We start from the raw sequence: 23,820 nt of genomic DNA on the forward strand, positions 1-23,820 counted from the left end.
ACTTCTTCATCCATCAAAGTGATGCTTTGCAGATCTTCAACTATCGTAACAGGATCCTTTACCACAAACTTATTACTTTCCATCAGTGTGGAGACGTATTCTTGCAATCTTTTTTCTAGGAAAAATGTAGGAGCTTTTCGTTTTTCCACAATAGGCCTTATTTCCTTACCCTCTTTATGGGTTTTAGCGAAGGCAAAGAGCCTAGGGAGCCCTGGTCTAGGGTTCTGGCATTTTCAGACGAACGGTAATATCTTCGCTAGTTTGGTTTCCTCCAGTTTTTTAACCCTTCTATCAATGGTTTGAACTATCTTACTGTCGACCTTGATACATTCTGTTTTTCTGATATACTCTTCTAAGGCTCTATCATAAGTTTGCTTTCTCATTATAACAATTTGTTTGCTTTTATCTGTTCTTGCCGCAATCAAATTATTCTCTTTTAACCATCCCTTAGTGTATCTGATATCTTTGCTATAGCCTCCTCTTTTCACTTTATCTTGATTCTTTAACACAGTCTTCCACCAAATATATTCCTTCTCAACGGGATCCAAACCCCTAATTTCTCTTTCGATCTCCTGGTATGATGTTTCCCATATCCCCGCTCTCTCCAGTACTCTCTCAGCGAAATATTAAGGTGTTTGATTAAGTTTTTTATTTATTTAATTCTGCTGGGCAAGGGTATGATTTATATTTAGGTATAACTATAAATCGACGTAAAAATGTATTTAATATAAAATCATATAAAAAAAGGCTATTGTAATGTGGATAAGGCTCTAAATTATAATTATCATCTTGTCCTTTAGTAATTAAAAAGAATAATTTTGTGACGGCATTGTCTAATATGAGTGGGGGACCTTTTCTCATTTGAAGACTGCATGAGAGCTAACATTCTTCCAAGAAGGCCACTATGTGGAATTAATAAACAAATTTTTATTAACGAGAGAGATGTTTGTAAATTATTTTATCACCAAAATGAATAAATAAAAAAAGTTAAAAAAGAAGAGTAAATTAAAAGAATTAAAAGAAAAATTAATTGAAGGATTTTATATAAAATAAGAAGTTAAATGGAAAAAAATATAATATTAATAATTCAAGAATATTAAAAGTTGGAAATTTTAAATTTGCATCTCCATTAAAGCATTTAAACTGAATATAACAGCACAAAAAATTAATTTTAAGCAATTATTTATACTCAAATAATAAATTTTTAATTGATATGTTCCATAAAATGCATAAAATCTGAAATATAATTGTTTATCCACCAAATATGAAGTTTAAACAGACAATGAAAGTGTTTGAGATCATTGCTTGTAAAATTTTGTTCGTAAAATTTTTTAGTGATGAATTCATTCAAATGAAAAATAACTTATCATTCAATTATTAAAATCATATGAAATATTTCAAATAGTCCTTGCTAAAATTTGAAGTAGTCAATAGCCTTATCATTTCCTAATTAGTAGCTTAAATAGGCCACTGTAACTGTATTGACCTATTTATGCAGCTTGGGCCTCAGATCTAACTTTTAATTATTATGATAAAGAACAAGATGAAATGGAAATATGACAAACAGAACCTAGATATTAATAAAAGTGTTTTTTTTTTAAATGTACAATATTTTAAATATGATTGTAAATAAATATAATTAAAAATATATATCTAAACACCTTTTTGGCTGCAGGGATTTGTTTTATTTGGCAAACATTTTCAATCTAGTCTAATAGCCATCCTTGGGCTACAAAAAGGTGTTTAGAGATATATTTTGCATAGTAGCATGCATTAAATGTAAAGAATTGTGCATTTAACTACTATTATATGTTCTATTTTTATTTTATTTGGCAATATATAATAATTATTTTATTATAAGTTTGACTTGGCTGTTCTTTACCTGTACTGTACCAGTACTTTTGGACCTGAAAAGAGCCTTTTAATTTTTATATCAATCTGAAAATGGAATGGGATCTTCATCTTTGCTTTCAGAAGTTGCTCAGTAACATATTAATTACAAATTGTTTTATAATTTCCAGTCATCCAGTGGATTCCCTGTATTTTTTCATAATTTTTTCTATATGATGAATTACTACTATCCAATTTTCTTTAGTTTCTTGGTGCAAAAATGTTGTCTACTGACTTTTTTACATCTGCCAATTTGAACACGGTGTTATGTTGAGTGATGTATGCTTTTAACAGAGCCCATATTAATTCAATGGGATTAAATTCACAATGAGAGGGATAGAACCAAATAATTATATAACCCCTGGACACAGCCTCTTCATCAATCTTGTAGCATATCCTGAAGTTCTTATGCATCTTAATTATTTCATAATGCTGAACTCTGTACAGTTGATCAGGAAATGAAATTCTATGTTGAATTAGCCAGTCTATCATTTCTTGTTTTTGACTATTGCTGGATAGAGATCTCTCCAGTTGATGACTGTGATATGGAGTATTGTCCATAAAAATGTATGATTTTTTTGGAATGTTGGGAATAAGTTGATCTATTTCTTTGCTATAGTCTGAGTCATTGTCTTTGGAAACAAAAAGTTTTCATTTCCGGTATGAATAATTATTAATTGTCTGCTTTTTCCAATTGGGACTTTGAAATTAATTGCATTGTTTTGCCAGCATTTTGATACAGTGTAATGCTTGTTCACCCACATCTCATCTAAATATACACAGGACTGACTTTTATCCACAGTTTGAACTGTTCACAAAAAATTAATTCTGGACGTGACTGGCATTTCTTTTTATAAGCGTCTTATGCTGGTTAACTTTACAATAACAAAATCCAAGCTTATTCATAATCTTCCTTAGCAATTCAATACATCCATTAAAGCCTATCTTTTCTTTTAAATTAATGTGTAGATGATTCAGAGTTGGAATTTTGCCTTTACAGTACAAACTATGAATGTTGCTGAATTACTGAAAAATAAAATCATCCAAAGAAAAAAGAGGCCAAACACAAATACTCTACACGAATTGTCTAGAGTATTTGTGTTTGGCCTTTTTTTTCCAGGTTTAAGGAAAGGCTTTGCTTCTGTAAGAATACTGGTTACCAGAGCTGAACTAGGGTATCGATCGGTGCCTATGGTCACCGTGGCCCCCACCATAGGCGCCAATTTAATAAAGGCGCCAATGAGAAGGTTTTGGAATAATATGTATTCAAAATTAATAACACAAAAAAACATCTATGTTTATATTTATATAGTATTTATGATCTGTAATTTCTACAAACATATATTTCAAAAATAAACCACCATTTTTATTTTTATTTAATAACAAAAATTAAAAAGGCGTCATTTTTATTCTTTGCAATAGGAGTCCAAAATCCTAGTTACGGCACTGTTGGTTACTATTGAACAACTGATATTAGTAGCCATGGCTGTCCACTGTCTTGCCTGATTTACCAGCAGTAATGGTTCTCCTTTCTCTCTTTCTTTAGCAAAATAGTGCTGCACATTATAAATCATCTTCCATGTCTGACTTCATAGCGAACTTCCTCGTATTCCAGTAATGGAATGTGAAGTTACATAACACTGTTTATAATGGGTGGTGACATGCAAAACAAATGAAGAAGAAACCAAAAGTAACTTGCCGCAACTGATTATGCCAGTCATCTATCCTGCTCTGTTTAAGAGAAAATTTTTGAATTGAAATAACATGATTTCCGGTCCATACTAGAAGTTTATATATAGTTAATTGGGGCCTCCTGCCACTAAGCTTTTCCTCTCTGGTCTCAACTTTCATCTATCTAAAATTAAGGAAGGACAGACATACAGACATCAGTAAGAATTTATTGGGCTGCAATTTCAAAAATTGCAGCCCAATAAACATAGCAAACATTATCTAACATAAATTTTACTTATATTTTTTTTAGTAAGACTTTGTATTTGATCTGTTATTAAGTCTTTGTTTTGCAATTGTATGCTTATTAATAGAGATGTAATTTATTGAAATCATATAATGCAGATATATCCAATATATTAATATAATTATTTAATAATCTATTAAAAATTTATCTTAATAATAATTTAAATTTATTATTCATTCTTGATATCATATTAATTTTTATAAGTAAATAAATACAAGCAATCTTTTACTTTTGTACATTTGACATCTGTAAATTTTATATGTCAAATCTACATATTTATATATATTCAGCTGACAAAGAAAACTTTTGAGCTATCATGCAGTGGGACTTTCTGCTAGTTTTGATATGTCACTGACACCAAAAACTGGCAGACAACAAATTTAACCTTGTTTGTTTTGGGTTTATATATAGTTTTTTAATGTTTTAAGTAATGTTTTATGCTTCGTAATATATTCACTGTAAAAAAATAAAACTTTCCTACCTTGATAAGAGATTTTATAGTTTTTCATTTAGCTCTCTCAAAATGGAATCATCTCTATAACATACAACTCATGTTCAACTTTGGGAATATTTGACTTTTATATCATACATATTTTTAGGAATGTATTATGTCCAAATGTCAAGGATTGATTGTATTTGGTGACTGCCCTTGATATATATATATATATGTAGATAGATAGATAGATAGATAGATAATCATGTATGTGTATATGTTTTATATATTTTAAGTAGGAATATATTATAATATTTACTTATAATTAGTTTAAGAACAAAAAATTTATTTACTTTTTATTCTGTAAATTCGTGTACAACAAATTTAATATATAACTTATAAAATTTTGAAAATTTTTAGGATAATGAAGATGACCATCTTGAATAATGAGCCTGATCATTGTGAGTAAATTTTGAATTGGAAATATTAATATGTTTTTTTATAAGATAGGTGTAATTTTGATGTGAATAATGTCTGAGAGTAATTAGGCAAATTTGCATTATGAAAGTGTGTGACAGCCAAAATGTTTAACTCCAACTTTACCACTTGATAACGTTAAACATTTTTATGTTTACATAATGAGACCTACATACTTTACATGTAGGTCTCATTATTTAATTAGCTTTCATACAATATAACTTTTATTTGTATTTTGTTACAAAATTTATTTTATTGTTTATAATAAAACGACTCACTTCTTAACTGTAAGAGTTACATTTGAACAGAGTGCTGGACAAAATATGTTTTAAGACACGAGAACTTCAACATGAACACTTTGTAATTTTTAATGCATAATTTTCAGAAGTAAACAACTTTCTTTAGCTGCTAACAGTGTCATTGTACTGTGATAATTTCATCACCATTTATTTCTATCACTCCTTAAGATAAAATAGCAGATTTTGTACTAAGCTCATCCAGAAAGTAAGTACCATTTGGGTATTAAAAAAGATTTGCAATTTGTTTTCATTTGTATTTTATTACAGAAAAATCTACATACCTTAAACTACTTTTTGACATACACACCATGCAAATTAAGGCACGTGCCATATCTTGGCAATAATTGTAACATACCTGCTTCGTAGAGTTCGGCCGCCTGCAACCTGAACCAGTTCTGGACGTTTACCTTGATCTCGTCATCACTTGTAAAGTGGTGATGAGATCTACAGCTTACTGTGAGACATTGAAGAAGTTATGGCACTCGATACAGAACAAAAGGAATGGGCTACTTACTTCTGGCATTGTGTTCGTGCATGACAATGCACGACTGCATACCGCACACGTAACGACGACGCTGCTTGATTCATTTTGCTGGGAACAATTCTGTCACCCTCCTTATAGTTTGGACCTAGCTCCATCTGACTTCCATTTGTTTTCTCGTCTCAAGAAATCTCTTGCCAGCCACCACCACTTTGCAAGTGATGATGAGATCAAGGGTAAACATCCAGAACTGGTTCAGGTCACAGGTGGCCGAATTCTACGATGCGGATATGTATGTTGCAATTAGTGCCAAGATGTGACACGTGCCTTAATTCGCATGGTGTGTATATCAAAAAGTAGTTTAAGGTATGTAGATTTTTCTGTAATAAAATACAAATGAAAACAGATTGCAAATCTTTTATAATACCCAAATGGTACTTACTTTCTGGATGAGCTTAGTAGTATATCTTCAACCTAAAGTAGATATAATAAATCTATTAAATTATTTTTCTATTTATAGATAAGAAAACTATAGATACAAATAAAACTTAAGTAAACAATTTGTTTTTCTTTGAATTTGCTTTTCATGAATAATAATTACTATAGTAAAAGAAAAACTGCTTTCAAGAAGGCCACAAAGGACAAAATTATCTAGATATGGCTGACTTTGACAATGTAAAGGAGAGATGCAATGAACATGTATTCAGTGCACTATTAATATTATCTGTGATTCGTATTCATTTTATTGATGTGGAAGCAAATACCTTATGGATAAAACATGAACACAATCTTAGAATGTATTATTAATTTAGCTTACAAGTATAATAATGGCTGTAATTATAAACAAGCTATCATCTTCTCATTGCAATTTTAACAGATTTTTTTCACAAAATCATAAGGATTCCTTGAATCCCCTGTTACTTTTTTAATTTGTTGATTAAGCACATATTTATCATATCACAGCAGCAGTTATTTTTTAATTAATTTTTTTATATAGTTTTATTTATTAATTTCTCTCATGAATGAAAATACATTTGAGAAACAAGAATGCTTTATTATGTAAAAGTTTGTAGTTTAAGATTTCTTACTGATATTGTTATTTTATATACAGGGTGTCTCATAAATTTGTAAATAGTTTAAAAATTCATAAAAGTTGAAAGAATTGGTATATTTGAATGCAGTTTGTGTAAAAGTTATCATGAATGGGGATTTTTATGGGTAGAGAAAATTTGCACAATTCCAGTGATTTTTCTTTGTTCAGCACCCTCTATTGACAAAAATTTGAACTACTTTCTTTTCCTCTACCCAAAAAAATCCTCCTTCGTGAGAAATAAAAAATCCTCCTTCCTTCGTGAATTTTTAAACTATTTACAAATTTATGGGACACTGTATTTAAACTAATATATTTAATATTTTTAAACATAATTGAAATTTTATTCTGTTAACTTTTAAAATCTTATTCAAATATGTTGTTTCTAAAAATATTAATACACATTTATTTCATGTTTGTAAATTAATTTAATAATATAACTTTTATACTTTAATTTTAGATTCTCATTTCTCTTTAAATAAAGGTAGAAATTTCTGTTTTAGGGTGTATTTTATATAAGCAAGCTGGGTAAAAGTGAAATTACTTACAAGCTATTATTATTTTTTTAATTTGTATTTTTTACATCTTATAACACAGTCTAAATATAGAAGTATATTGCTACATACAAGAAATCTAATGGTAATGATCTGAGGAAAGTTAAAAATAAACAAAGGTTGTTTAGAGAGTAAAGTATTCTTGTTTATGAATGTGTTTTGGTTCATGGAATTAATTAAAAAAAGTGTGGATGATAAAGATTAAAAATAATAATTATCCTTTATGGTAATAAAATTTTGTTAATAAAGGTAAATCATTAATATAAATTTAGGGTTATAAATTATGCATATTAAATTTTATTTTTAAGTTTTTATTGTAGTATAAGGTGTGTTGATAATGAAAGATTTAAATATTTCTTAAATTCCATTTTTCTAAGAATTTATGCATGTTATGTAAAGTAGCTTTTTTATTATAAATTTAAAAACTTAAAAATTCAAAATATATAATAGTCTAAACAGATTTTTGTTTTTTAATGAAAATATTAATGTATTTTGAACCATAAATTTCTCATTAACAACAAATTGATTTGCTTCTGGCAGAAATTAAATATGGAAATTTGAGTCATTTAAATTTCTTTTTAATACAAATAGCAATCTGATATTCTGAAAATTCTCATGAAAACTTGTACATTAACTTTTTTTATTTGTTAAATACAATTCTAGAAATTAAGGAATTTCTTAACTTTTAAATTTAATTATTGTCTTATTTTATAAGAATTACATGGAATATTTATTCTGATGATTTTGTAAAACTTAAAATTTTTTTATATGTGCAATTTAATTTTGCACTTGTTTATGATATGAACCACATAATAAATGCTAAATTATTTTTTGACATTTTTTTCATAATATTACATGAATATTACATTTTAAATGTTATTCTTAACCAATTGTTAAAAATAAAAAAAAATTATAATTGGAAAGCTAAGTAAATTGTTCCGTTGTTGAGAATATGTGAAGAATTTATTCACTCCAATTTCAAAATAGACCATAATAAAATAGGAAATTTGTTAAGAAATTAATTTACAACTCTGTATTTTCACATTTATGCTTAAAATATTTTAATCAACTAGATAGAAGTCATATAAATATTTAAATACAAATATTTTTGACATACATTATGTTATTCTCAAATTATTGTACACTACTAAGTAAATAGAAATATTTTTTTGTTCTATTTCATTCATTGGTATAACATATGCCAAAATTTTTCACATATGTTATACCAATGAACCATATGTTACAACACACTGTTGATACAGTAGGAGAAATCACACAGATATGGTTATTTATTGTAATAATGGTATGCATTTCAGACAGTTAAACTTTCCCTCTTCAGCTGTTCTTATTACAAATTGTGAGATGCATGCATCCAAAATACAGTCATTATGATAAGTAATTAAATTAAGTTAAAATTATTTTATAATTATAAAACCATATATTCATATATCTCAAAAACTGGGTAATTGTAAATATACCACTCACCAAACCGTCACCAGTTTATGTCACGAAAAAAGAAAAATTCTTACAAATGTTTTCCTCTATGTGAAATAGACATCTCCTCAGGTCTCAACAACATCAAACAAATGGTCAGTAAAATAAAATGTTTTTTAAAAGTTTGGATTGATAATTCGAATACATAGCGTCAAAATTTATCTAATGTTTGAGATATAATTTCAAAATATTTAAAAATATTCAAATAAATAATAAATTAATTTCACATAAATTATCTTTTGTAACTTAAATGATCTTTAATGCGAGTTTCTGTTGGTGGAGTCTAGTTCAAAAATGGTGCGCCATGCTGTGAATAGTGTGTCCATTTCCTTGAAGTTAATAATGACTCTTTTTTCAATTGCCCAGTAAATCTCAAGCAATTTGGGGTATTTGAGCTGTGCCTTATCCCACAGTCTGTGTAACAATTTAGCGTTCTGTAGTTCAACATGGACTTCCTCGTTACCCACATATGTGTCGCTAACATCGTAGTAGTCAGTTTTTTCTTATGGAATATTCATGTTCTTTCATCCTCATGGCAAGACCTCTTGCCATTGCTCCAATGTATGTTAATGAGCGGTTAACTCTGTTGTCATGAAGAGGTATCGCATAAACACCTGGAGAGTATGAGTCATCTATACAGTTTTTATCATTTCTGATGAGAGAGATTGTTGGAGAGTGTTGATATGCTATGTTCACTTTAGTGGTCCTTGCAATTTCTCTATATATATTAGAAAGTGTTTTGTTGTATGTGATAACTTTCATTCGTTTGTCTTGTAGAATAGTCCTCTTTCTCTTATTTATATCTTGTTTTATGAGATGTTTGACCAAAGAGGATGGGTATCCATGTTGTATTTCTAGGGCCTTGATCCACAACAATTCATTTTTTTTTCCCCTTTGCTCCTTCTATTTTTACCAAAGATCAAAAAGCAGCAACTTTGGGTCATGTGAATAGTTAGGTATAAATAGAGGTGTATATGATTCCTTGGGGGTTAATGGCTGGACATATGGCAAGAAGAACTGACCATCGCTGGACATCTGAAGTTCTTGATTGGATACCAAGAGATCGAAAACGACCAAGGAAACGTCCTCACATTCGGTGGGTTGATGAGATCAAGAGGCATCTTGGCACAACATGGAAGCGAAATGCCCAAAACAAAATACTGTGGAAGAGGCTTGGGGAGACCTTCATCCTGCAGTGGATTGATAATGGTTGATGATGATGATGATGATGATGATGATTCCTTACAGAAAACATTGGTGGATAGATGACCATGATATTGATATCCAAAAAATTGTTGTACGACTCTCTTGTTCAACTTTCAATGACAGGTCATAGAGGTTATTGTTAAAATACTTAAGTACCGAGCCAAGGTTAAGTACTTTGTTCCATATTATGAGAATGTCATCAATGTACCTGACATACAATGCTATGTCTTCTTGAAATTTAGGTCAGTGTTACCCATGACTTGACATGACTCAATACAGCACACCAAAATGTTATTCTCCTCAAAAATGTATGATATGATCCTGTTAATAGAATTACATAATGACACTAACCTATTGTTATTATTATCAGGGCTGTGGAGTTGGAGTTGGGAGGAATTTCTGGCCAGAGGAGTCGAAGTCGGAAAAAAAATGTGTCAACTTCAACTCCCACATTTTAAATTTATTTTAGTTTTTTTTTTATTTAAATGAAAGACAATTTATTATATATTTATTATTAATTTTTTAAAATCTTTTGGTATTTTGTTATAATTCATTTATTTTAAATACAAAATGCATCAATTTAATTTATTAAATATATAGTATTCTATGTAATATTTGTATTTAGAAGTTAAATTATTTTGGCCCAATTGAATTTAAATATTTTTGAATCATTCTTTTATTATCCCTGCTTTAAATAAGTATTCTATTTTTCCAAATGAGTCAGACTAATTGATCACAGTGTATATATTTTTTTTCTGAACAAGGGGCTGAAGTAGCTAGATAGCACATTTTTTTAAATGGACTAACTCTTCTGGAAGGGTGAAATTGAAGTGCAAATGCTGTCTGTTATATGTAGATGTAGAATTTTATTGCCCTCTTTCTCCTCTTATTAAATATTTGTTAAAAATTAATTTTTTTATACAAATAAATAGTATTTTTAATATTTAACTTACATTAATAATTATAAAAATATTTGGGTAAATGCCCGGGGTTCCTTTTAGAGTTCAGAGTAGGGTAAGCTGCTATGAGCATTTCTGCCCCTCATAAAATGACTTGGTATTTAATTTTGCCAGAGTCAGAGTCAAGTGTTTTTTTACCAACTCTGCAGCCCTGATGATTACTATTACTATTAAACAGACATCAACACCTGTGAGAAAATTTATTCTACATTTAATTTTTTAGAATACATAAAAATGCATGGCTTGTAATAAAGAACAAATAAACATCATCTTATTTTATCAGTGCTTCTGCAGAGAATGAAATATAACCATAAGAAACACAGCAACTGTGATAAAAATATATAAATAAAACATGAAATTAATAGAATATGTAAAAGTTTGTCACACCTTTTACCTTCTGATGGCACACCAGTTGCGGAACACTGATTTAGGTAATATGGCATTCTTGTGTTTTCTGACCACTAATTCACAGAGCGTTCCTGATATTGGGCTACTCATAGGTACATCCCTCATCTGTAGGTAGGTGAACCCCTTCGTATTCAAAGGACAAGTGTATCATCAAGTGCGTTAGATCTAACATATCAGGCAGATACTTATAAGCACCCTCCACCTTTGCCAGAAGAAAATCTCTCAGCTTACAGAAACAAGGTTCCAGTTTTATAGATGGACACAATGTCTGATAGTCACATACTGTAAAATACACCACCGATGACTCATTAAGATCCCGTAATTTCTTCATAAACGGTCTTCTAACCAAGGCTCTGTATGCTGCTATCTTGTATGGAAAAGGATCACATGATCCATCAGAATATAAGTGGAGATAGCACACGGCTTAGGATAAGACATGCATATGACTGTCCGTTTAATTTCAATGTTTATGTTCAAGAAGTAGACCTTGGTGGAGCTGTGTTGTTTCACCTCAAGGAATAGCCCATATGGATTGTTGTTCATTGCATTGGCAAACTGCATTAGATTCAGTGTTGTCTTCCAGAAAATAATGATGTCATCTATGTATCTTTTGTACAGAAGAGTGTTCATGCATTCTTCCACTCCACAAGCGCTAGCACTGGAATTAAGACTTATAGAAGAGATAGCCAGAGCACATGGTTACAAAAACCTTATACAAAAATTATATGAGCATTACAGATGTACACAAAAAGCATCCACCAGTTCCACAGAAATACTGAGAGATAAACAGGAAGAGGATAAAGAGAGGATCTCCCTCACTTTTAACTCCCATTTAAAATTATTGTACACCACAATTGCCAAGAGATGTTGGGTCAGTATTACCTACAGGAAATGCCCCTCCATTTTCAACATACTGCGCAATGGAAAAGACTCTCTTAACCCCAACAGACTATCGGACATTTATAATGTCCTTATCAGAGACAACAGGTGTGATAGGGAAATGGTGTACGTTGACTCCACTAAATTTTCAATGGGGGTCAAATTATGGGAACATAAATTGGACATACAGCATAGTAGGAGTACCACCTGCTCTCTCCACTTATGCAAGAGACCTGGATATTACAGCGGACTTCTCTAGAGCCAGAATTATTCTTACCACCTTGCACCCAGAACACTTCAAATGGTTAGAGGCCATCGAAATTTTTAAAGCGTGCAGCAGAACCACATGCGTTAATTTTAAGAAGGAGATGCATCTATCGATGGCATGGCGGGCTATACTTGACAACGACATTTAATTTTCAATCGTATTTTGAGGTAAATGCATGCACAGAAGTTCTCTGCGTTCTAACGTGACATATTGTTCAACCTTTTTAAACATCTTATGGAGAAAGCATGCGCATACCATATCCAAAATCCATACCATTTAATTTATATTCGAATATCAATGGCCAGTCTATTTGAATTAAGAAGAGATCTGAAGAAGTGCCCAGAAGGGGCAACAAAAACATTCGTCACTTAAACATTATTCACATCAGTTAATTGGTTGGTGAGTCATACATTTTATATGCATCCCAGTGTTGTGCAGTTAAATAAAGTAGGGAAAGAACTTGCTAACTCATGTTAGCAGTATATTAAAAAGCTTCTTGCCTGTATTATTTAATTAGAAAAACTACTTAGTTATTTATGACTAATGAACAGACTTATTACACTCTTATAGGTTAATTAAATATGCTGGGTGTGATAAGCTTGTTCATTAATTAATCATAAGTAACTAAGTAGTTTTTGTAATCATGTTCCAACATTCTGCAGTGTATCAAAAAAGATGAGTTAACAGCTTACACATCTTCACTTTAACATATTCTTCACATAATACAACTGCAAAATTTTGTGGGTAAATAGATCTAGCAACATGTTTACTGGAAATATTAACTTAATTTTTTCTGAAGGAATTAGCATATTTTTGCCCCAAGCCTTCAGTTGTCATTGTTTCATGGCAATTACTGAGAACTACAACTTTGGAATCTTTTAGTTTAGCAGCAAGAGTTTCAAAATTGATGATTTGAAATTCAAATTTACTCTTTTCCAAACATTTGAATTAAGGCACATTTTTTCTGTTCACTATACATATTCTTATAATAGACTATGTTATTGTATTGAGGAACCTCACACTTACGAAGAATCTCTTAAATGCTAATGTTATGTTTGGATCTCTCATCTTTTTGGTCAATCTGAGAACAACTCATTGTTTGAGTGGAACAATTCAGTCTAGGACAAAATTCATTTACAGTGTTGCTCATATGATTCCTGTAAAACAGTTTTCTCACACAGGAGTAGAAGAATTTTCTTCTGGAATTATTTCTTTATTAGAGTTACAACTAGTTAGGTTATGTTCACTTTCTTAACTTTCATCATTTGTAGGTATGAAATCTTTGTTAGAGATGAATTGTCAGAGCTACATACATCAGTCACTAATCTCCAATAGTATACTGTTCATTCCTTCATTAGCTGTGTGTTCTTGCTTTCTCTTTTGGCTCATAATTCTGTAAAAGGCAAAAATATTTGAAACTTGCCTTAAAGGAGGTATGTTTAAGTTAAAAAGCCATTGGGACAGATTTGTCCCATTGTGTTTTAAAAGCTAGTTATATGAGTCCCGATTCACATATAATCATGCACTTACCTGCAAAAGTTAAGTATTTTTTATTTTTATAATAAAACACTATAATTGAATTCTCACACCACTCACAACAAGTAATCAGGCTGAAATTGCCAAAATAACTCCTCAAAAGAGGCCAATGAACAAATTACGAGTAGAACTAATGAATCATATAACATTCTAATTATAACAGTGAAAGCAGTCAGTATAATGTGATTCATTGACAATCTAAGACCCAAATACACAACAGACACTAGGGAACCAATGAAACTTATGATTTAATTTACCACACTACACCTTTTGTGTTGCCAAGATAGTTTTATTGAAAAAACTAACGTTTTTGGCCTACTCAATAGGCCATCTTCAGGCTTAACGTGAAAAATGGAAGGTTTCGTTTCTCAGTTTCAATGAATTTTGTATATGGAGTTTTATTCAATGAAACTATATTGCCAAAAAGCAAAATTTTGGAATTTTTCTTATACTTCAGTATTCCATACTGAAGTATAAGAACTTTTTCTTGAAGTATGAGATTTTTTTCTTTGACTTCAGTATACTTGAAGTCAAAGAAAAAAATCTCAGATTAATTCAAACATTTAAAATTTTCATATTTATATAGTATTTTATGTAAAGCAACCATGAATTATATTGGTAATAAGCAAACAAACAGGGATTTCTTTTCAAATCAGGGTTCCTACTCATCTGGAGAGTTGGGGATTTTCATTAATATATAAAATTCAGTATAGAAGAAAAATTTATATGCCGGTATAATATACTGGCATATATTGTTGAACTAATTGAATCTGCTTTTAAATAACTTAAATAACTATTTCAAAGTTTCCATAGAGTTTTACACAAAAAGACTATATTAATCAGATCAGTAGTTGGACCAAAGTTAGCAGAAATATGCATGTCAGGTATACATAAAGAAATAGCTAACTTGAAAGGTAACGTATCTTCTGTAAAATATTATGATGATACCTTTTAATTTTCGATGACACAATTACAGCTAAAGCAATAGAATTTGCCAATAAGATCAATCAAAATATACAGTTCACAAGTGAATAAGAAGAGTATAAGGAAATTAATTTTTGGACATTATGATTAAAAGAACAGAAAAAGGATTCCAATTTTATTAATATGAAAAAACCTGTAATGTAAGTAAAACAATTAATTATAAATCTTGCTGCCCTACAAACATTAAAAGAAATACTTTCATAATAGAAATACAAACAATCTTAATGGGAACCACACTTAAAGAAGATGTAGAATGTGAGGAAAAACACCTATACAAGAAATATTTACTAAATGGATATCCTGGCAAATGGCACAATTATTATCTTAGTAATAGATGTAATGTTCAGATTGAAAAATGAACTAAAAAGTATGTTCTCTTTCTATATATAAAAGGAATACATGAAAAATGTAAATGGTTTGTAAATGTAAAAAATGTAAATGTAATATTTAAATGGTTTATCTATACTAATTACATCTCAAAGAAATATATTATCAAATTTCTTGTGTCTAAACTATAACAAAGAGAAAGATGAACTTAAAACTTCAGGAGTGGTATATAAAATCATTTGTACATGCTCAATCAGTGTTACATTGGCAAAATAAAATGGAAGTTAAAAAAAGAATTAAAGAACACAAAGCATCTATAAGATTGGAAAATAAAGAATTGCTGTGTTTCAATGCTATAATAAATATAATTGTCAAATTGACAAAAATAATATAAAGATATTATATAAAGAAAATAAATTAATTAAACAAAAAATCAAAGAACACTATAGTATAATAAAATATGTAAATAATGTTAATTTAAATAAAGGATGGCACTGGATGTTTGCTGGAATAAGATAGCATGGTATAAAATGCCAACAAGAAGTAATTGATGTAATTTCACTGATGAGCCTGTACTAAAGGTAAAATGCATATGGAAAATGCTTGAAAGGTTAAAAACATTTATTTATTTGTGAATTTTATTTCTAGCAGTCATAGTGTCTTGTTCCTCAAAGTTGGTAGTGTTCAAGTAGTTTGACTTGAGGAGGAAAATTTTTTGTTATATTTTTATATTTATTAGAAATTTTATCCTATATTGAATTTTATATAGAAAATACCCAACTCCATTTGAGAATTTTAAATTATTTTTATTAATATTTGGAAAGAGTCATGGAAGTCAGGAAATTTGTCAAAAAGCCAAGAAAAATCAGGGAATTTGTCTCTTTGGCCGTCTTGTTGATTTTGTTTGCTGACGATATGTCTGGCAAGTGTAGCTGTCTGGAAGTAATGTGATGCAATGCAACTTACAAGCAGAGGTGCAGAATATTTTTTCAGGATACAAAATTTCTCCAAAACATATTGAACACATGCAAGAAAACCATAATTTATAAACCAGTTAATAATTATTGCTGTATAGTTTGAATAATTCAGATTAAATCATACAAATATTAATAATTAATTAGGTCTACCATGCAATTTGCCATGCAATACTAAACTGATAAGTTAACATATTTTTATGCTTTAATTAAGTACACAGCATTATCATAGGATATCATATACAGTTATAAATGTGATGTGATATGTTTATTAATAGAAATAAAATTGATGTCGGTGCTATGTATGATTGTTTTTATTTTTAGCACAGGCTGTAATTTATGGACTTTTTGACATCAAAAATGCAAAATGTATTTATGATGATGGCTCCAGAGCAAATTTTTAAAACACTAAAAAATTTCAATTATGAACAAACTTAACTGTTCATTACTTAATGAACACCAACAAATACTTTAGAAAGAAAAATTTCAGATTTGGAAAGAAAATTTTTGTATTATTGAAATATTTTTCCACCATGGCCATTTTGTCTAATTTCTAAAGCACTCCTTTACATTACAGTCTGTCCATGGAAAGAAGCAACTTTTGATATTACCCAGTGAGCATTAGCCATTGATCACTTATTTGTGGCAAGTTACTTCTGATTTCTTCCTCATTTGTTGAACACGTCATCACCATTATAAACAGTGTTATGGAAGCTTCACATTTTGGTACTGGAATACGAGGAAGTTTGCTATAGTAGTTGTTAAGTGCACAATTCTTTACAGATAATGCATGCTATAAAAAATTAACAAATTAATGGAAAAGTCATTCTGCAATGTATTGAGAGAAAATAAAATTCACACATTACCTGACGTATTAACCAAAAAGCACTGATTTCTTTAGGGAATGTGCTGAGTGGTTTAACTCATTTTCTTAGTGAGTTAAACCACTATTTTTCTTGCATTGACCCTTATATAGAAAATATTCTTTTCAATCAACCCTCAACATTTTTATGTTGTTTTCCAAGATTTTCATAATATATCAAGTAAATTATTATATCAGTTAATAAATTTCCCACATAGTTGTTATTATTCCTATTTGAAAATTATCTGAAATTCTCAAAAAAGTACAGTATCTGATTTTTCCATCTAACTCAATTGACCCCTTGAGTTCCATTGACTCCTTTCAAAATTCCGTTGATTTCTGGGGTCTATATTAACCCTGTTGGGAATTCCTGGTTTAACTGAAGTGGCATAATTCATGATGTTCCTTTCAAATTTATTCTTTCTGTAGACAGATTGTATATATGTTAAATTATTTTAAAAAGTAAATAAGAAAAATTACATACAATACAATTTGTAACAATACATTAAAAGATTATATATCTTTTAAAATGACTTGTAATTTTAAAACAACACATGCTCTGAGTCTAGCTTCCATATGTGCTTAGCTCATCAATGGCTTAGTGAATAAAACACTGGTAGTTGATTGCAGGTTTGCATTTCACCAATGGGCGATGCCATAGCTGGCCCACTGGTGAGATGCAAACCTGTATGTAAGATTTCTTTATGTATATAATACCTAAATATGGTCAGATTCCTACAGAATGTCTTCCTGGGAGGTAGTCCTCCTTGGCAGATTGTCCAAGTGTTACATTGCCTTCTCCCATTAATCTATCTATCTTGAGATGCTTAACTATTTTCCTTATCTGATATTGAAAGCATCATCTGAAAACACTGAAAATTTTTGCAATGTATAGTGCTGAACCAATAGAAATTTTCATATCTTGGTATTTTAGATAATTTGGATTGCAGATTTCTCAACAATGTGTGATTTACGGGTCTCTGTAGGTTTGTAAATGTGTTGACAAGGATTCTGAAAGAAGAAACACATTATATTGTGCAAATTAATAAAAAAAAAGTTTAATAAAATTATATATAAATATATAATTTTATTTAAACTTTTTTTTATTAATTATATATTTTATATTAAATATATAATATATTAAAATATATTATATATTTTATATTTTATAAATTAAAATATATATAATTTTTAATTTATTAAACTTTTTTTTTATTAATTTGCAAACTATTTTAAAAATTTTCAATGTTAGATTATTAAGAGTTTTACAGATATTTCATAATACTGCATAATTAATTCAGCTGCTCTAAAATTTAAAAATGACAATTGATATTGATGTATGTTATATTTGGGACTAAATTCAATTCCTTGTGTCTTGCAATGCTCTTCTTTCTGTTGTATTTTATAATAGTTTTTCACACAAACAATTAACAATAAACAAACATTAAACAAAAAAAAGAAATATATACTTTTTTTTGTTTAATGTTTGTTTATTGTTAATTGTTTGTGTGAAAAACTATTATAAAATACAACAGAAAGAAGAGCATTGCAAGACACAAGGAATTGAATTTAGTCCCAAATATAACATACATCAATATCAATTGTCATTTTTAAATTTTAGAGCAGCTGAATTAATTATGCAATATTATGAAATATCTGTAAAACTCTTAATAATCTAACATTGAAAATTTGTAATAAAATAGTTTGACTCTCCAAGTCTCACAACTACTGTTTATGCTCTTAATTTGAGGGCAGGTGTTAATGAAGTGATAAAAAAATAACAAATTACAAAAAATGATAAACACAGTACCATTTAAATTAAAATTATTTATCATTTTTCATTTTAATGATTTTGATTGTATAACAACAATTTTTTCTAATTTTTTTTTTAAGTTTATTAATATTTTATAACGTTTGGGAAATTTATTAAAGAGCAAATTTAATAAATTTATACTTTTGTACGTGTATCATACAGGATTTTTTAATGAATAATAAATAAATAATAGTATTTTTTTCTCCCACTCCGGGCTAGTTCTTTTCTTTCCAGACTGTTCTAAATTATTTAATAAATTATTAAAAATTATAATTATTAATTTAGATAAGAGATGACACCTAATGTGTACCTCTATTATCAAATTACTTAATATCTAGTTATTAATAGCAAAATAAATAATAGCATGATTAATTACGGTGATAGTTATTAGTATTGTTATAAAATAGTGGCATAACTACCTACCTTTAGGCAAATTTAAATTAATCACCCTCCTCTTCAGATTAATAACACGCCTCTTACAATCTGAAAATAACTTGATTTGTTCAGCTTCATTAACTATTTTTTTTTGTCTGAATTTATTATTATAGAGTTAAAAGTTGTTAATATTAAATTAAACATGGTAAAACAAATTACAATTATCAAATTATGACAAAATGCACATCAGATGTATTGTCTTCATCATCCCTTTTAATGTTTATCAGGTTACAGTGGAACATGTTCTAAGGTTTTCTATAAAACCATACAAGTTTAGAAAAACAACACAGGAAAACTTTTCTTTTAAATAAACTACAGTAGAACCTTGCTATTACACACTAATTGGGAGAAGCTTAGTTCAAATTAGCAAGTTTAGATAGTTTTTACTCAAATGTGTATTGTATGGTTCAAAAAGTATTCAATATTTTTATTCAAAGTCAAATTTTATTGTTCACTTTAAATGAACAAATATATAGTGGGTTTATTAATTTTTACAATGCAAGACAAGTAGTAGCATTATCATCATTACCAACATTTACTAATTTTTCTTTGTGATTCTTTTCTAACTGTTCCTTGATCACATCTTGACATACCTGTCTAAGAGTAAAGTAATAGTTGTTAAAGCACAGATTAGAATTGACAGATTCATTTTTTTAAAAATACACAATGCAAAATAGTAATCCAAATTATTGTGAATTAGTGAAGTTTTGCTATATTTTAATCTTAAAGATACAACAATTTTTTAATGTAAAATTGTTAAAAATTATAAATTGTGATACTTATTTTAAAAGGTTATAACTGTAAATAAATATTTTTATTAATTTAGAAATTTAATTAATTTATTTTTATTTTTTAGATCCTTGACGTATGCTTTTCTGATGGTATTAGTATCTGGATATCAAGTATTCACAAGCATGACTTCTTGTTCATATAGTAGCGATGATGAAATTAGGTAATAATAATTGTGTTCTAAAAACAATTGTATTTAATACATTTTAAGTAATTTTCCAAATTCTTTTTCTACAAAAAATTAATCATGGAAGACTTAAAATATATTTCATTAATTTTTTTAATATATCACATCACTAGAGTTATAAGATAAGGAATTTAAACTAAAATAATTATATACAGTCAAACTCTTTATCCAGTTTTCTCAGGTTTCTGGAATATTCAGATTGATTTAAATAGTTTTCTTTTCAAATTTTTTGTGAAATTTTGTGAAAAAAATTATTATTTTTTGCAATGTTTATGAGATCGTTAAAACAGTTTTTACAACCTTAATATGTATCATACCTATATAATGAAAAATACACAGAAATGTACTAAAAGTTTGTGTTTTTGAGTATATTTGTGTGTTTTTTGTTATATACAACCAGTTTTTAAAGAAATAAATATGTATCTATGTAGCAGTCATACATTTGCATGGATAAAAATACATACTATCTGTATGAATTGAATAATTTTTATGTTCCTATTGTTTTCAAGTCATAAGTTTTAAGCCATAAGTTTATTTTCAATTATTAAAACATATTTTCAGTTTGGAATTTTAGACTTGAATTTCAATACCTCACTAATTTTTTATCTGGATTTTCATTTTATCGGATAAATAGGGTTTGACTATATTCAAAATATAAACTTGAACAACTGATAAATTGACAATTTATCATAATTTACATATATTTTATTGTAGAATATTTTAGACAGAATGAAAAGGTCTAAACTCTTTGGATAATCTACTTACTCACAGAGTTAACTTTGAAAGTTTCTGTCAGAGATTTTTTTTTAGTCTCCATATTATGTATTGAAAGAAAATGCCTAAGATTATTTATTGATATTTCTAAATATAAAGATATTTTTGTTTATTTTCATATATAGCAGTATCAATAATAATGTGTCAATAAGGTATATTATTATTATCTTATAATATAATCAAGATGGGTTAATAATAATAAGTGAGGAGCCCAAACAGTTAAGAGTTGAAAGTTAAAATTTGGTACACAGTTTGATATACCATGAGAATGCATACTAAGAGGGGATTCTTGGAAATTCCACCCATAGGAGGAGATGGTTAAAGATTATCCTGAAGAACTTGGCTTCTATATACTATTTTCTATTTTAGGTAGTTTTTGCAGGATGTTGAACATATTTTTAGATCATCTAAAAATTCTCTAATTAGCCTCAGAAGAGGGAGGACCTAATTCTTGCACTTAGTGAAAACGGGTAAGATTGGCTACATAACTATAAAGGTTATCTTATGTAAGAGTTTATCACACCAAATGACCAATCAAACACATTTAAAAAACTCTCTATTCCTCTACTGTACACAATTTAAAGAATTTTTAAAATGTGTTAGATTGGGCACTTGATGTGATAAACTCTTACGCAAGATAACCTTTGTAAATTAAATCAAATACTATAATAAAATATAGTAGAAGGGTTAGAAGTATGAAATAATCTAATAATCTTAATTTTTGCTGCTGTTGTTTTTGCCCAAAGCAACACTGGACTCATCTGCTAGTTACTAATATTATTGTGTTGCAAATGTCATACTCAGCTGATACTGGTGCCAAGTGCTATGCTAGACTAAAGTCAAAGCATAGCTACTGATTCAAATATAATGTTAAGCTGTGATATTGATATGTGTGTCAACATCTTGAAACTTCCTGACAATGTGACATGTTTAATATTGCAGCTTTCTGCAGCCATGTATGTTTTTATTACGGTTTAATTTGTTTAGATTTTTGTGTAGCGTATATGGAATGACACCAGTAGAAGAGGACGACAGGTACCGTACAATAAATACCTTATCCATCCTTCACAGTTGACTTATTTCTTGAGTGAGTGGAGTATACTTGTTGATTTTTTTCAGTGTGATCATTTTTTACATTATGAATATTTGGAACGGAGATTCTATTATATAAGTGGTCCTACTGCATTTGTAATTTTCTACAGTTTATTGTTTGATATGTTTTAGTGTTGTTTGTGATATAAGGTTTTATTATTATTATTGTGTTGGGTTAAGTGAGAGATACTCGGTTAACACCGGTGGCTGTGTACTATGCCGGACCAAAGTCAAGGCATAGTAACCAAAACAGAAATTAAAGAAGTGTATCAGTGTGTGTGTCTGTATTCAGGAATTTTCTCACAATATGACATGTATTCAATATAGTGGCCTTCTGTAGTGTGATGTATGTTTCTATTCAATTGTAATGTGCCCAGGCTTTTGTGTAGTGTGTGGGGTATGACACCTGTAGAGGAGAGAACAACAGGTACAATAAGCACCCTATCCATCCTCCACAGATGCCTTATTTCCTGGGCGAGTTCTATGTACTTGCTAATTTTTTCAGCACATGCGTTTTGTATATTGTGAGTGTTTGGAATGGATATGTCTATAATGTATGTGATTTTATTGTGTTTGTCAATGAGTGTGATGTCTGGTCTGTTGTGGTAAATTGTTTTATCTGTGATTATGGCTCTGTCGTAGTACATTTTGTGCGTGTTGTTTTCCAATACTGTCTGTGGAATGTATTTGTAGTATGGTTTGTGGATGTCTACTAATTTGTGTTTCTTTGCAAGCTCTTGGTGTATTATATTTGCTACTTGATTATGTCTGTGTAGATAATCTGTCTGTGCCAAGAGCTTGCAACCAGAGGTGATGTGTTGTATAGTTTCTGGCATGACATGACATTTTCTGCATGTGTCATTTGTGAGTGTTGTATCTTTGAGTATGTGTTTTCTGTAGTTTTTAGTATTTATGACCTGATCCTGTATGGCGATCATGAATCCTTCCGTCTCCCCAAAGAGGCATCCCCGTGCTAACCAGCTGTTTGACGCAGTTTTGTCAACAAAATCCTGGGCCAGATCATAAGGATGCCTGCCATGGAGTGCCTTTCGAGCCCGCGATTGCTTAATGGTGTCTATGCTTTTTATATGTTGTGTTGTGTCCATATGATGTGAATGTAAGTTTAATGGTGTGTTATTTGAGTCTGCTAGAGTTACTGCTTTATGTAACTGTGGTGTTTCTTGTTTTCTGTGGAAAAACTCTCTCAGTGACTATATTTGTTTGTAGTGAAGGTTAACTATGTCAATCAGGCCATGTCTACCATCTTTACATGGAAGGGTTAATTTTTCTGTGGCAAATATAGGGTGATGTTGTTTATGCTTAGTAAGTGTTGTTGTTGTTTTCCTTCAGAGTTGCTTAAGGTCTGTGGGTGTCCAATGTATAATTCCAAAAGAGTATGTGAGTACTGGGATGACATTGAGTATCCATTGTGAGCACAACTTTCAATAATTTAAGTGTTTTGTTGCAATTTCATAAAGAACACTTCTTGAAACTTGAGAAAAGTTATCATAAGATAATGACGAAATCATAAAGCATCTGTTTTCTCAAACTTTTGCATCAACTTTCTGCACCAAGTCTTCAGTAATGACAGACGGTTGTCCACTATGCTCCTTGTCATGGACATTAGTACGACC

The 23,820-nt window shown here is 29.4% G+C and overlaps 1 protein-coding gene across 2 annotated transcripts in view; it reads left to right on the top strand.

Annotated features, from left to right (window-relative positions):
* LOC136989495 (serine-rich adhesin for platelets-like) overlaps positions 1–23,820 on the top strand; it is a 62,323-nt gene that overhangs the window by 15,566 nt on the left and 22,937 nt on the right. For both annotated transcript variants that reach the window (XM_067287674.1, XM_067287683.1), the window contains exons 2-3: positions 4,719–4,759; positions 20,201–20,296. In XM_067287674.1, the coding sequence (XP_067143775.1) occupies positions 20,223–20,296 (74 nt within the window). In that variant the 5' untranslated portion in view covers positions 4,719–4,759; positions 20,201–20,222. The remainder of the gene's footprint in view (positions 1–4,718; positions 4,760–20,200; positions 20,297–23,820) is intronic.

The sequence above is a fragment of the Centruroides vittatus genome, unplaced genomic scaffold (assembly GCF_030686945.1).
Source record: "Centruroides vittatus isolate TY-2023 unplaced genomic scaffold, ASM3068694v2 contig_13, whole genome shotgun sequence".
In the NCBI taxonomy this organism is placed as follows: domain Eukaryota; kingdom Metazoa; phylum Arthropoda; class Arachnida; order Scorpiones; family Buthidae; genus Centruroides; species Centruroides vittatus.